The sequence below is a fragment of the Lissotriton helveticus genome, chromosome 3_2, assembly GCF_964261635.1.
Source record: "Lissotriton helveticus chromosome 3_2, aLisHel1.1, whole genome shotgun sequence".
Classification (NCBI taxonomy): Eukaryota; Metazoa; Chordata; class Amphibia; order Caudata; family Salamandridae; genus Lissotriton; species Lissotriton helveticus.
In genome coordinates this window covers 134,440,687-134,457,193 of record NC_136062.1, presented here as the reverse complement: position 1 = coordinate 134,457,193, position 16,507 = coordinate 134,440,687, and the positions used below count along the sequence as shown (strand labels likewise).

General features: G+C 41.5%; 1 protein-coding gene across 5 annotated transcripts in view; it reads left to right on the top strand.

Moving 5' to 3' along the window:
- TJP1 (tight junction protein 1) overlaps positions 1-16,507 on the top strand; it is a 736,246-nt gene that overhangs the window by 452,456 nt on the left and 267,283 nt on the right. For all 5 annotated transcript variants that reach the window (XM_078684928.1, XM_078684927.1, XM_078684925.1 and 2 more), the window contains exons 15-17: positions 7,423-7,518; positions 8,871-8,953; positions 10,691-10,901. In XM_078684928.1, the coding sequence (XP_078541054.1) occupies positions 7,423-7,518; positions 8,871-8,953; positions 10,691-10,901 (390 nt within the window). The remainder of the gene's footprint in view (positions 1-7,422; positions 7,519-8,870; positions 8,954-10,690; positions 10,902-16,507) is intronic.

Below are 16,507 nucleotides of genomic sequence, written 5' to 3'. Positions count from 1 at the left end.
TGCTACGCCTACTGCAATGTAATGCTATGTGTTTGCGCTATGTATATATGCCTGTTTTTTGTTATTGAATGTTAGCGCGCTCATCCCAGCCCCAGCCCCGGCAGCTGCCGGGCCTTATTGTCCTATTCCTATGCAGGTTGTCCTGATCCTGTCCTTATGCTGTAATAAACCTGCAGAAACTCCTACTACCTCGAATCTTGACTCTTATTTTATTGAGCTATCTGTTATGCTATAAGTCTAGTCAAAAATAGGGTATTATTTATTTATTTACCACAGTCCAATAAGCTTTGTGGACAGTAAATAAATGTTTTTTTCTTAATGGTGCAGCTTTAACACTTTGCCATAAAAGAGATAGAGATACTTGCCATAAGGTATCCCGATCATAGCTCGGCAGCTCTTTCCTCCAAATAGATCCAGGCCACTGCTGCGAATCTTCATGGGAGTGGATCAAATTCCAATACCATATGGCAATTTCCTTCCGTCCCACTGGAAAAGGAGCTGCCTTCCGTTCAAACCATCCATTTCTATTCCCAACTTTTTTGAGTGTTTTAGCCCAGCTTAATAACTGAAGATACTTGAATTTAGAAATGTCCCCCTTTGTTGCATCCTGAAGTTTTTGCCATGATATTAATACAGCGTCCTCCAACAACTCACCCCACCTTTCTATTCCATTGTCTTCAATTACTTTGGCTAGGGAGTCTTGTAGACAAATTGGAGTTCCCGGTGAGTTCCATATTGGGGCCAATGTACTATAATAAGGGATACGTAATGATAATCTTATTTGATGCCATCCCCTGCAGGCTGCGAATAGGACTTTTAGTTTCACTTTTTTTGTAGTATTTTGGGTCGCCAAATTTAAACAAGAAGAACCTAGCTTGGGATTTATAACTAAATGTTAGGGCCTGAAATAGTGGTGAAAATACAAGAGTGTCACCCAGTAGCTGCCTGAAGATTTTTAGAAGAAATGCCCTCTGATACTGAAGAAGGTCTGGAGTTGCTTTCCCACCATTCTCTTTTTTAGCTCTAAGCTTTTGCCAAGCTATTCGGGGGCTTTTTTTTGCCCATATGAAGCTAATAAAAAGACTTTGCACCTTGTTTATCCATTCCTTCTTAAACTCCAGAGGAATAGAGTTAAATAAAAAAGTATACTTTGGGAGGATAGACATCTTTAACAGATTTGATTTGCCTGGTTCCTCTTCCTATTTTAAATTGCGGTGACAAGATCCATTTACCAATACTCGTGCAACTGGGCTAGTGTATAAGGATTTAATAACTTGTAAAAACTTATCTCCTAGATTGAAACGTCAAATTATTTCTTGTAAAAACACCCAGTTCACACTGTCAAACGCTTTAGCTGCGTCACAAGTCATAATTGTTAGTGGTTTGAGGTTTGCAGTGGCCAAGTCAATTGTACCAATTAATTCATGAGTTAAATCATGGAGGTGTCTGCCCTTAATAAAGCCCTTCTGGTCCTCGTGAATAACAAGACGATCACCCTCTCCAGTCTCTTTGTGATTAACTGAGTAAAAATGTTATAATCGAAGTTGAGTAGGGAGATCGCTCTATATGACTCACAGATCCTTGGGTCTTTGTTAGGTTTTAGTAATACAATTATGGTGGCTGCTTGCCATGATGCAGGTAAAGCCAATTTTGAAATATAAATAGAGTTGAACAAATCCAATAGAATGGGCGCTAACTCTTCCTTTAGAATAGAGTATATTTCTTTAGGTAGAGCGTCGGGTCCTGAAGCTTTCCCTTTCTTCAAGCTTTTAATACCTCCATAAGTTTCCTCAATCGTAAAGGGAGCTGATAGCTCATACCTATGTTCTCCACTAAGGCTTGGGAGATCGATATCTTGAAAGAAGGCTGCTATTTGTTCAATGTCTGGACTTAAATTCTCTGTATAAAGATGTTGAAAAAATGATGAGAATGCTTGTTTAATCCCTCCCTCTTCTGTTACCCCTAGCCCAGTTTCCGGACATTTGAATTCTTTAATGGTATTCCTAGCTAGGTCTGCCCTTGTTTTCCATGCTAGAAATTTGCCGCAGCCTTCCCCATAATTATAATTTGCAAATTTACTCGCCTCCCTTTTTTGTCTTATCTTAATCTCTAGGTAATCAGCTAGGTTAGCCTTAGTTTTGGATAGTTCTCCTTCGTTATTTATATTATGAGAGTCTTCCAGTACCCTCTGCGCTCGTTTAACTGACTCTTCTAATACCTGAAGTTCTTTCTTTTCCTTTTTCTTATGTGATGTACCGATACCAATTAATATACCTCTGAGATAAGCTTTAAAAGCGTCCCAGACTGTATCTAAAGGTGCAGACCCAAGATTAATATCGAAGAATTCATTTGTGGAATGTTTCAATGTGCTTATTATTGATAGGTCGGCCAATAAGGATCTATTCATTGTCCATCTCCTTTCCTCTGTATTATGTTTTATCTCGAGATGTAAAATAACTGCAGAGTGATCGGACAAATGTTCTATGTGCGATACCTTTCTTATTTGCTGAGTAATCAAAGATGAAACTAAAAAGAAATCTATTCGTGACCTGTGGCCATGTTTTTTAATGTAAAAAGTGTATCTCCCTGCAGCTTGTCGAGGTTTGACGCCCTTTATAGCCCAAATATCTATCAAGCCTAGGTCTTGCATTATTTGCTTCACTACCGCCCTCATTTTTGGGATTGCCGCTACTGACCTCTTACATGTAGAGTTATGAATTGGATCCAAAGTGATATTGATATCGCCCCCCATAATAATAGGGAGATTCACCTCAAGTAAATGTAAAAACAATGTTTTAAGGGGTGCTGTCGTCCAAATTACAAATTACCCCTCTAAAGCTATCCAGAAACCCTATACTTTAGGCTTAAGTATGACCCACCTCCCTAACAGATCAACCAGTGCTTCTCCTAATACACTATGACTTGATTTTTTAATCAGAATAGCTACCCCTTTTATAGTAACTGATTGAGATGTATATAAACAGTAATCTAGCCAAGGTTGATGTTTTATTATATCTGGCCATTCCTCTTTTGCCAAATGTGATTCCTGAACAAAAATAATATCTGAATCGCAAAGCCTCAAATATTCTAAAATTCTTTGTCTTCTAGGTAAGACTCTTAATCCGTTGACATTCCATGTCATTATCTTCAGGCTACTAAATTTATTTTGTACCGGAATTCCTTAAAATAAAAGAAAACAAACTCCATATTCCTTGGTAGCCTAAAAAACCTGAACTGCGGCTGTGACAATTGAGCACGTTTTTTTTTACATTTTTTACCCAAATGCCCCCTCACCCTTTGTGAATAGTTTTCTGCAATTTTTTGTACATTTTATTTCACTATCTGTGCCCCCCTCACCCACCCTGGGGAATCCTCCCATTCTTCCTGAGGTATAATATTACACCTCTTTTTGAGCTTTTCCCTGTCTCGACGGGCTTATATGTACAAATTCCTTACTGAAGTGGCTATCCTTTCGCTCCATCTATAAAGGCTCTTACTTCGTTAGGATCTCGGAAATTGTGCATTTTGTTATTTAGCATCACTCTCAGTGATGCAGGAAATCTAATTGTTGTTGTTGCACCTAGATCTTTTAACTCAGGAATAAATTTACCAAGTTCCCATTGGCGATCAAGCTTGGTACGAGATAAGTTACGACCAATCGTTTTTTTTGTATGATTCTGCTTTCAGCGCCCCTGTGAGTATCCTTTCCTTCAACGTGTATGTTCTAAAGTTTACCAAAATCCTCCTAGCTGACTTTCTGCCGGTGCGAGCAACGAAGGGGTCACGATGAACTCTCTGTAAATCTTCTTCTACAGAGGCTTGATGAAGGTCACTATTCTGTTCTAAAATAAGCGAGACAATAAAAGATTTAATGTTGCCACCTTCTGCCCCTTCTGGAACATTTAGAATTCTGATGTTATTGCGTCTCGCATTATTTTCAAGGAATTCAATCTTGTCTCTCAGTTCTTGTTCATTCTTTTGTAATTTAGTGATCCCATCTGATTGGAGACAACCTTTGCTGCGAGTTGACCATATGCTTGCTCCATGACTCCGACCCTCTCTACTAGGGCATTGATCTTAACTTCTATCGACTTGCATTGCCCTTGGATTTTTTTTTGGTTTTCTTCAGAGACAATGAACCGTTGTTTGATCTCTGCATACATAGTTAACATTAGTTTTCCCAAATCATGAGGTGATTCCTGTATCCCCCCAGTACCATCGTCCGGGGGGCTGAAGGGGAGTTCTTCAATGGAAAGACGACTTTGCTCCCTCCGAGTACTTTGGAGGGGGTTTTCAGTGCGTCCACCCTTATCTACCAAAGCAGACTCTTCCAGACTTGCCAGAAAACCAAAGCTATTTTTTATTCGAATTTGGGCGATAATATCCTCTTGAAGTCCAGCTTTTAGATCTAAATTCATTTTCTCGCTTAATTCTGAGGCTAACGTTGACAGATTCGCACTTTGTTTTGGTGCTACAGGGCTAGTTATATAGTTAGGTGGTGAATGCAGGGATTGCGCTTTAAAGTATGACCGTAGAGAGGGTGTGATTTTTATCTTTTTACTTTTCCCTCTGGTTGCTTTCTTCGCTTTACTTTCTGAGTTCCCTGTTATTGGTTTTGTTATGGAGCCTTCTATTTTAGGTATCGGAGGAGATAACTTATCCCCGTTAGACACTTTTAGATCCTTAGGTGAGATTACTTGAGCCTCTGGTCTTCCCCTCACTCCTTTCACACTAACCACCAAATCTTGTACGCCCCAGACTCCTCTACTTCTTAGAGTATATCTGTTAACTGCTAAGACTTTTGCAGACCTTTTTTTTGTTGTATCATGTCCAGCTAGTGTTTCCTCCCCCTGCTTCTCCTCTTTTTTTTTTATTCACTCCTCCCTTTCTTTCCTGACACCTTGCTTAACCCCCCAGCCTCCGTCCCCTCCTTTGTACCTTTAAGGTCTTTTTGGTCTCCCCTCTTCTGTCTCCTTACCGGGGTCATGGTAGGCTGTAACCGTCTTGCATAGTCAAAGCCTCTATCTGCCTCAGCCATTTCACCTTCATACAGCCGGAGAGGAACCAGGTACCATGAGTTTTGTATTTCCCCCTCCTCACGAAGAACAGAGTGATCAATCCAGGGCTCCTTCCTGGCTTCTATACACGAAGCTCCTCTCGGGGAAAACCGGGGTAGAATCCCAAGTCTTGCAACTGCGGTGCGGCTCCTCCTGAGCCGTATCGCCGCTTCCCACCAAACGCTCCTCAGCGCCATTGCTCCTTCCTTGGCCGCGCTGAAAAACAGCTGCGGCTAATTGTAATGGAGCCAGGAGGGTTCTCAGAATCAAAACATGCAGCGCTAAAAACTGCACCAAACTGCCCGCTCGGGAGCTCGGAGCCCCTGCGGTAGCACTCCTCACGCCTGCAATCCTGCTGACTCCGCCACGAACTCACAGCAGACCACGCCCGCCGAACAGAGAGAAAGCTCCCGACCGCCTCTACTCAGCGGCCGCCATGTTCACCCCAGGTCGTTCGTTTCTTATCACCCTCACAGGGTCTTTTGTCCTGCTGAAGATGGTAGCTTTAGAAGGTAGTTGCTGTGCTACTTTCCATGTATTGAAAGTATTTTCATGGGGCAGAGGCAGCATGGTAACTACAAAATATAGACTCAGGGGGTAACACCTAAAAACAGGAGTCAAATATGGTCTCTTTTCCAGCTCATCTAAAAAGATTTTAAGTGAAGGGAAAAACCTACATGGAAGTCTTCTCTGTTTGCAAGATCCTTCTCCTTGAACCCAAAATAGAAACTGCCTGATTGAACCTTGGTGTTCCCTGGGCTTGGCTTGCGCTATGCAGTTATCTCATACACATGTGACTGCACAGCTTCTGAAATCCCTGAAAGATTGTCATTTATGATTGTGTTCAAAATCTGTGACAAAGATTCCATTTCAGTTTTCATTTTAAGCTCTAAAAAAGGTTACAATGTTTTTGGCTTATTGATGTTTTTTGTTTTAATGGAACTCCAAAAACGCAGAAAATGATGTATTGTGCTGCTGTATTCGCACATCAGCACAAAGAAACAAACAAATTAGAGGAATTTGTATGATGTTAGGTAGCCTACTTTTTTGTGAAGTGAGTAAACAATCATGATTCACTGACTTGAAAAACAGGTCTTATTATGTCAGTGGATGCCAACTCTATAGACTTGTCCTTATTCTCATATGTATTTCTTCTCTCTAGACATTGCAAAAAAAGTGTGCATGCTCTTTACCCGTAAATGATTTATTTTGTAAGGCCCACTAGTACATTTAAGTTATGGTCTTGGTATGAGTAGATTACGAGGAACTTCTTTTTAGGAGATATATCAGAGTTATCATTTGCACCAGTAAATATTTCCTAATGGAGCAGTAAAATGGATTACAGAATGTCAAGAGATGTCATTAAATCTTTTATATTGGAGAGCACACAAAAGCATCTAAAATAAAAAAAATTGATGCCAAAGGTAGCATCCATTTCCACACATTAGTTAGTGCTTGCTCCTAGACACTACAAGGTGACTTGACAACTGATTTCAGATGTAAAATGGTCCTTCTTGAATTGCAGTGGGAATAGAGACCTACACATGCAAAGAAGCGAACACAAAACTGAGACTAAAATACCTGTGTGGGTGGATCCATAATGTGATTGATAATGCTTTAAGTTAGGGTTCAGCCGTTTACTTAAAGCAAGGCTCTCCAATGTCGGTCCGGGAGCACCGGATCATGCCAGATTTTTAAGATAATGTAGATATGCTAATAATCTGGCGTAGCTCCGGCCCTCCAGGTCGATATTGGAGAACCCTGCTTTAAGTAAATGGTTGAAGGTTTCAAACCAAGAGAAGCAATTTACTTAAGGACTTTGATGCAAAGCTTCTATAATAATTATAGAATGCAGTAAGTTCATCTGAATGATACAAGTACCTTACATGTCAAATCTGAAAATAGCACACTAACATGACTGCAGTAGTAACAAGGTTTTAAAAATTCCTCTTTTGTGAGGGGAAAGGAGAGGGTAAACCTCTATTTGACTCATTGGAAAGCACTGTCTCTATGATGTACAGCTTTGTCTTAAGATTCAAGGTTCCATGTAAGACACAAACAGATTTTGGGCCTTTTTAGGCTCAGTCTCAAAAGACACATGGCATTCTGTTTTATTGTAAATTGGTTTGTTTAATTAATCACCATTTTGCTTAGCCATTAAAATCTAAGATATTTTAACTTTAATAACACAAATATTTATTGACTATTTCTGTTTCATTTAGGTTGGATTGACTCTTTTGTGGGGTCTCCACTTGGATAACCCTTTAGGCCTTGTCTTTACTTTTTATAAAACACACTACAAATGTATTACTAAAATATCACTTTATACTGATAGCCAAATATATTTGGTATTTCATTTCTTCAGCTGGATTTCTTAGGCCAGTGGTCATCTTTGGCCCGATTGCAGATGTGGCACGAGAGAGACTTGCAAGGGAGGAACCAGATGTTTATGAGGTGGCAAGTAAGTTTCATATTTTCCATCTTGCTATTCTCTGGTGAATATTATGATCAGAAGTGGTTTAATATCTGCTTACACTGATTGGCTGTTGAAATTCTTATCTGACTAATTTCACCTCAGTTTGTGAAATTGTATATTTGTGGAACATGACTGCATGGTAGCTGGTTTTTGTTAAGCTATTGTGTGAATTGAGGCTCAAAATAGTTTGTCTGTCATAGAATAAAATAGTTCAGTTTGTGTGTTTTGGTTCTTAGTCCTTTCCATTAAAAACTTCAGTTTCTATCATAGGATTGGGATCTTCAATAATATTCATGAACACTGAATTTTAACCCCAGAATATGTTTACAATGGAGAAATACGTTTTCTTCACATAGAGCTGAAGAATTATGCTTAAAGGGAGCGCCTCATATTATTCAACGTGAAGCTCTGTGCTTATGGAAGCAGTAATCTTTACTGTTATCTCTTTTAAAAAGGGCTAATGAAAACTAGTATTGGCAGCAATTTTGTGGTGTGTTTAAAAGATTATATTTGTTCTTGCTGGCTTTTGGTAATAATTTTTTTAATTTTTTAATTTTTTTTATTAATTTTTTGCATTTCCATAAAAAAACAATATCATAAAAATTGCTTTTACATAGGAAATGTTTTGCTTTATTATTTACTATGTTGCATTTTCTCTCTGCCTATCCCGTACATTGGCAGCCCTGATTTGAGTTTATTTAAACATAATGTCCAAGATATAATACTAATGTTACAGGCAAGTCTGTCTCCTTCTACTTTTTTGTTCTAAACTTGGTAGATACTGTATTTCTCTTATCTTCAAATGCAACAATTCATGTAGTTAGCTAAGAGTTTTGAGGCTGTCATAAAAGTGTGTTGTACAAATTCAAGGTGATTTCAGAATATAATGTCTGGACACCTTTTCACCTGATGTATGTAGAATTTTGACAGTTCTAAGTAGCGTCATCTCATGGCATGTCAAAGATCACACTGTTGATGGCAACAAGTGCGGGCTAAAAAATAATGTTCAGATATAAGGAAGTTGGAAGGTGATCTTGAAGAGAAAAACTCAATTATTTTCTCATCTTTGATTATTTGAGCTGTAGATTTGTGGAAATTGAATACACCAATATCAACATCATATCTTCATTGCATGAATCATCATGATATAGCATCCAGTTTGTCTAAAAATCAATGGCAAATTAAGTACCCTAATTCTGTCATGCTTAATTGTCTGGCAGATGTGTGATTATTGCAAGTACAAATGCATCTTTCTTGGGCCAGAAGAAGTCAATGGGCAAACAAAAGTCTTGTTTAACTGACAAAAGAAATGATTGTGAAATATATTTTCCTGTTAGGAAATGAACCACGAGATGCTGGTACTGATCAACGTAGCTCTGGCATCATCCGCCTTCATACCATAAAACAGATTATTGACCGAGTAAGTTATTTTATTTTTTCATTGTTAATTGTAATTCACAATCTCATGCAATTGGCACTTCGGTATGATGCCTATTAAATAGGGGCGGGTGGAATTTGCGTAGTCGCGCCACGCAAAGATCCGTGAAATGGTAAGAAATCTCTGCGAGCACGCTGAGTTCCGTGAACACGTGGAATTGCTTGTTCCGCCCGTTCGCGATGGTTTTTTCCTGTTCGCGAACGCTGTTTGCGTGCTTGGGGGGAAATATCTTGCGAACACGAATTTTCGAAAGTGCGAACTAGCAAAAAATTCTGCAAAGCTGCGGATTGTAGAATTTTTGGCAGTTCCGCGTTTTCTACGGAATGCGAAATTACCCACATTCTGAGAGCGGAATGGAATTTACCGCCCAGGCCTAATATTAAAGTGTTAGAATTTTATAAATATAAGCTCGGTGTTTTGAATTTAATTGGACTTTGGTAGTGTCTAAAGGTTTGCCTCGTTTTCTTAACATGTTTAATATGTTTTTGTTTGTGTGAAATTGGCTTAATTATGTAGGACTTGATAATTTAAGAGTCCTCTTACTGTGTTGATGTATCAAATGATTGCCTGTCACAATTTATAGTTACCAATATAATGTTTTCACAATATTTCTTTCTATAGGACCATCCAGTTAAAAGCCAAGATTGTTTGCTTAACTCTTTGAATACCTCTGGGTATGATTGTTACAAAAGCATTGTTTTATTTTTGGAATTCAAACCTAGCACTAGAAATCCAAGAGGTGTATTTGGGTACTGTTTTTGACAGTGTACCTTCAGCATTCCTTAATATATTATTAGTAGCTTTCTCTTAAGGACTGGAGAGAGTGACACAAGAAGTCTTGTGTCTCCGGTCTCCTTACCCTTATTGATGGCCTAATGCCTCCTTGCTCCACCAACCGCCGTTTATAATCGTCTGTCTAGGCCCACCTAGGAGCCAAGCCTATCGCCGTTAGGCCCCACTGGTCAGGCCAGGGCCACCTGGCTTAGCACGCTCTTCTGCTGGGCGCCACCTTCAACCCCATCTTCACCTGTAGTCGCCTGAATCACTCTAAGGGGAAGGCCACCGACCATTCACCCAGACTGTTAAGAACATCAGTGACTTCCGTGTCCATCCTGGAGCCTGACTTGTTGCTGGGCTGTCAAGATTCTGTCGCCTGCAGTTCCTACAGCATTGGAGCCTGGAACTTCGCATCTGACTCATTTGCTATCTTGTGTAACATGTAGCCGATGTGGCCTTAACCTTTGAGTGCGACATTTTGCCACTCCAAATAATAAACGTTCATTCAAAAATATTTTGTATAAAGTGCTTTAGATATTCTGCAAGCGCACAGGTATTCTACTGCTTTTGTATTGTGAGTGAATTTCCATGATGGAGAATTGGTTTGAGCAGTACATAACCCTTCCCTAATAACAGCTCTTCTTAAGGACAAAACCTGGGTATTAAGCACTACCTAAAAACATTAAAATGTTAATATTTATGTGCAATGCCTGTATGTGTGCAGTTCTGGTGAAAGGCTCAAACAGAATTTCGATTTTCTTTCTTTAGAATTGTATATTAAGATTGATTAGCTTGAGAGTATTTTTGCGCAAACTTGACATAATTTGTTCTTTGAAATAGAACATTTTATATTGGCTATACCTTCCCAATGTAATACTGATATATTTTGTTCACATTTTTGTTGCATTTATTTTATTATATCCGTACTTTCTTTTTCTGCAGGACAAACATGCTTTATTAGATGTAACTCCTAATGCAGTGGACCGTTTGAATTATGCACAGTGGTACCCAATTGTCGTCTTCCTTAACCCGGATTCCAAGCAGGGTGTGAAAACTATGAGGATGAGACTTTGTCCAGAATCTCGGAAAAGTGCCAGGAAATTATATGAACGCTCCCATAAATTACGCAAAAATAATCATCATCTTTTTACAAGTAAGCTTTGTCTTTACAGTGAAGTGTTATCAAATCCATATGCAAAATCTTCCACATGTCACTTTAGTGAATCTCTCTAAATATTAACAAAGTATAGCAACATGGAAAGAAATGCATTGTTAAATACATGGTCAATTTAATTTCAGATATGAAGAAATATATTAAAGGCCATATTTAATAGATCAGAGGTGTCAAATAGTACTTGAAAATGTTCGAAATTGTACTAAAGTGACCTTCTTTGGTATGGTCATAATATGTGGTGGTAAACCTTGAACAGATGAATAGTATGTGTAACCCGAGGAACACACAAATAAGCTTGCCACACGAACCAAAACAGTTAAAGTTTCATAGCTACTTAACAATGAAAAACCATAACTTGTGGCTTTTACCTCCATCTGCTATTGAAACTGAAGCTGAAAAATGTTTCAATGTCTGGAACCTTGGGAATGTGAACCTGAGTATCCATATATTTATGGATAGGATTGGTAGGAGGTGAAAATGCTTTATAAAGATACCATGTTAGTTTTATGTATTGTCAGTGTCAGTATATGACTGATCTAGGCCCCTGCAGAGCGGTACGCTTTATTCCAGAGGAACCTTCAACTGTAGGTTAGATAACCCTTAACTACCATGTATTTGTAGTGTTCAAGTTTATTGGTTATTTTTGTGGAATTGAACTTCATAATGGGGCAAACTGTCACTTGACTTTTTTCTGCTAATGGAGAGGTGGTGTGCACTGCAAGATGACTTTTTGGAGAAAAGCAATATGATTCTTGAAAAATGTGATTAAGGCACCAAAAAATAATTGTGTTCAAGACACCTGAATGTCCAGTAGATGGTGTAATCATTTGTCTGTATACAAGGATATGTTGTTTGGATCAATTATCCTCTTTAGTGGTGCAAAACTGAAAGTATTCTTTATTTACTCTTGTGATAAAACTGGTAGCCTCAGTCCTGTATGTTGCCTGCAGTGCTGTCAGTGATAAGTCAGAGTATTACTCAGCACCTTTTATGGTTCCTGCTTTTTCTTTTCTTATCAGTTGTCCAGTTCATCGAAACACAATTTGGGTTGTGATTTTTGTAGTTTAGCTTTCTTTGCATTGGAAGGGATAACACATTGCGGGGAAATGTGTGCAGTGATTGGCAAGTAAATATCATTCTCAGTGATTTCTTTGGCATCGGCGTTGGTTCCACAAAGGTAAATAAAAGATCCTCATTCTAGATGGCATATACGTTCTCAAAGCGGTACAAAAGGGGGTGGTGATGGACGGAGCATCTGAACCAATCAAACACTCACATCCAGTCAAAAGATCTGGGTTTAATCCATCACCGTTCTTTAGCCCACTCTGCCACCCCAGTTCAGACATGGCCATACGCAAATCAGTCTGACCCTGTGCCTCATGGGAACAGTCTATCCCGAACTGCCAAGCCATGCCTTCCCTGGACCGGAAACAAGCTTCCGAGGACCGGTTTCTGGCATAACAGCCGTCTTTAGCCATGAACTTAGTGGCTTAAGATCTTTAGCAGGATTCTACACAGGTCACAGAGAAGTTAGTGGGAATGTAGTTGGGCCATAGCAGTAACATGTATTCTTTATAAGCCTTCATCCAGATTTTTCAGGTGGTGTTGTCCTGTTGAGGCAAAAGCCCAGGCTTGCCATATCCTCAATTTCGCAAGCAAAAGTTTTTTTTTTTTTTTAATTTAGAATATTAGCCCAAATGTTAATTTCTTCCACAAAGGAAGTGTGTTTTAAGTTGGATACTTGTAACTGCTCACCGGTGGTGCACCAGGTCTAGTAGAACTTTAGGAGGATTTAATTTTTGTTTTTACTGATCCTTACACAATTGCTCAAGTAAAGGATACAGCATAATTTGGTTTAGAATCATTTCACATGTAACTATCTTGAAAGACTCCTAGTTTAGACCTTGCATGTCCTGGGATTGATGAATCAATAAAACAACAATAAAACACCTCAGATGAACCACCCATACTGCACACAAGTAACGTGTATAGAACAACATGCTCCAGAGCAGAACTGGTCTGAACATACCTATGAAACCATCATCTGGTCAGGTTCATACCGAAATCCACACACTGAACTGCCTCACTTAGCTAGCATCCATTATACAACCACATTAGGGTCCACGTTGAACCCCCTGAAAGAGTCATTCCAGTCTACAGTTCTGTTTTGAACATCAGAACACATCCAGATAATAGCACTGGGTCATTTTTACCCTACAGCAATAGTTGCATAGAGTTTACATTGACCTAGGCACACTGCATGGATGGGTACACAAATTTCACACACAGGAAAGTGGGCCAGAGAATACACCACTCTCTTTTCACTATATTTTTTGACGTAGCTTCCAGAAACATGGTAGAACTGATGTCACTGCTACTTTATTTCTAGGATGCATTGCAATCTGAAGTTAGAGCCACACACTGCCAGTTTGATTCAAATATTTTCTGTATCTAATCTCATGAAAAGGAGTCAACAGAAATAATGTTTATGAATCAGTGAGAGCATTACAGAAGATGCATAACTATTTCTTTCTTTGTTGTATTTATCCCTGAACCCATGTTAGTTGTACTTCTGAAGGGCGTAGCAGCTCATTAGAAGCATTAACTATTAAATAAAGTTGCAGTATTGATCTATTCATTACCACACATGCAATTCATTTAGTTGAGATGTGTATGTTTCTTTCAAGGCACACTTGGTTGCTAATTCTGTATCCTGTAGCAAAACTCTAATTCTCCTCATCAGTTTTTCAAAAACATAATTTCTTGACAAAGTCAGTAAGGAAGTGTGAGATAGTGCCATCTTTCTTGCATTGGTATGCCCCCACTTTTTTCTGACTGCTGATGTGCTTTGACTGAGTGTGCCCTAGGCTCCTGCCAACCAGGTGCCAAGGGCCTGTGTTCCTTCCCTAAAACTGTGTTGAAACTAAAACCCAATTGGCATCTCTGGCCACCTGTCAGCCCCTAGTAACAGGTACCCTAGGCAGCCAGGGCATGATGACCAGAGAAGACCCCTAAGGACTGCAGCACTTATTGTGCCACCCTTAGGGGCCCTGCACCCCGACACCCACACACTGCCTTTGCAGGCTGAGTGTCTAAGTACAGAACTAAACAAAGAGTCGACATGGCACACATCCTTGTGTGCCATGCCCACAAAACCCACTGCCCTGGCATACATCAGACACCCCTCTTGCTGGGTGCCCTATACCAGTGGTGTGGGCACAGGTGCATGAGCCCTGTGCCCCGACAATACCCAGGGCCATTCCTGCGCACTGTAAGTGTAGTGATGCCATTAAGAGTATATGGTGCTGGGAGGTTGACATTACAAACTCCACAACACCATAATGGCTACACTGAAGTCTGACAAGGTTGGTATCAAACTTCTCAGCACATTAAATCCACACTGATGCCAGTGTGGGATTTAATAAACAATGCACCACAGAGGGCATCTTAGAGATACCCCCTGAAACCTAACCACAATCCACGTCTGGACTGAGAGGCTGCCTAGGCTGCCACACAGCAGACATGTTGCTGGACCCCTGGGTGGAAAGCCCCCCGCTCTCCTTGGCCTGCAACAATGCACATCCTGGGCGAGGTGCTAGGTCTCCTCCCCCAGGATGGGCAGGGGAAGCTTCAAAGGCCTGCCGCCTCTGTGAGCTTCTCCAGACCATTTGCTGTACCCAGCAACGGCCCCCACCAGTCCTGACCCCCACTCTGGCGGGAAGACTGGTGGGAAAAACTACGTCCGGAAGGGGCGGGGGGTGCCAGCCTGTGCCGACCCTACCTCTCAGGTGGGGTAGACGAGGTAAAGCACGACCACGGGCTCCGGTCATCTTGAAGATGAGGAGCCCTGCCCAATCACAGCTAAGCTCCTGCCCCCCTCCCACAGGAGAGGAGCAGGCTAGGGTGTGTACCCACCCCAGGACCGGGACCTATTGGTCCCTGCCCTTGCCCTACCAGTAACGCCCCTAAATTCAGTATTTAGGGGCTCCCTGAACCTTCCTTCCGGAGATCCCGATAAGAAAAGAAGATCAAGAAGAAGAAGGCCCGCCGTGCAGCTGCTAACAGGACGACCCCAACTGACTTGGCCCCACCCCTACCGGCCTGTCGATCCTGGAACCTGCTCCTAAATAATCCCGGCGACTCCTGCGGACAGCAACCTTGGACACCCAGAGGACCTGCCAGCCTTGACCCTCTTGAAGATTGGGACTCCCATCAGCAAAGGCTCTGCTGCAACAAAACCCCTGGTGCCAGCCAGGAAGCTCCGGATCAGCCCACTCTGCACCCTTCGAGCCTGGCCCGTGCCCGAGTGATCCAAGACAACGAGGACGTCCCCCCGGCGACTGGAACCCGAAGTCCAGTGCCCAAAGACCCTCCTTGATGAACCAGACGACGCCTGCAGACTCACAACCAAGGCCCCCCCCATCCGTGACCAGCTGAGAGTAAGCTTTTCCGACACCCAAAGATACCCCTGCACCCGGCAACCCCCTGCGCCTTCCTTTGGGGTACCTACCTGTGCTCCAAGATCCCAACTTACTTCTCGAAGTTGTGGTCGCCCCTGAAGAGTCTCCGTCCCTGAGCCTGCAGCCTTTGTTTATTTTTAGGTCTCGCCTAGCGTATTGCGTAAGCAATCGCTATGCGAGAGATATAGAGAGCTGCTCCAGGAAAGCTTCCCAAGCGGCTTTTCAATGCGGATTATGGACAGTGCATGTGCTCCGTGCGCGCGCTCGCCATTTGCTCCCCCCGCCCCCATCAGACTTGAAAGGAAGCCGCTCGCACACCACCATTCCACCATTTGTCTGTTCCTCGCATCACTTCACAGGCTCCCACCCCATCATATTCAAAGGAATGCGCTACCCCGCCCCCGTCACAGCAATGCCGAGAGCTTGTTACTTACTTACTTACACTCACCCACCGGCACCTTAGAAAAATGAAAAGGCAGCAAGAGCTTTACTTAAACTCCGTCGCCGGCACCTTCAAGAGGCTGTCTGTGATTCCCCCACTGACTGACAGAATTTCCGCCCGTCGGATTTTAATTAAATTTTACTTCCGTCAATTTTTTTTCGGTTGATTTGTTTTTGTGAGTTTTTTAAGCACGAAATCAACAAAAAGGTTTTGGAGCGTTTTACACCAGGACCAGCTACATTACCCTCGCCGCAGCTGCTCTGTCGTCATTATTTACACGAGCTCTACTTACGTACCCAACCCCTCGCCAAAACTGCTCTGTTTGACCTGCCCTAAACTCCACGCAAAGAGGCTGTACATATCAGAGACTAACTGCCACCTCACTCTGCTCTTGTCCACAACACCTCAGGTTGGGTCACTTTTCGCTGCTCTGGGGCTATCCCAGTAATTTAGTTTCCTTCTGTTTTTACGTCCGGTTTAATGTGTTGTTGTAGCCTTGGCTCACTTTCTATGTCTTCATGGACTTGCACAATGAGCACACAGTGTGCGCCACAGGTCCTCGTGTATACTTGCACTATTGTGACTCTCAGAGCTGCACTCCCATCACATCGTGGTGCGCGCTCCACTTTTTCTTTTTTATGACTTCCCCTCAGCTCCAAAGTCGGCAGTCTAGCTGTGAGACC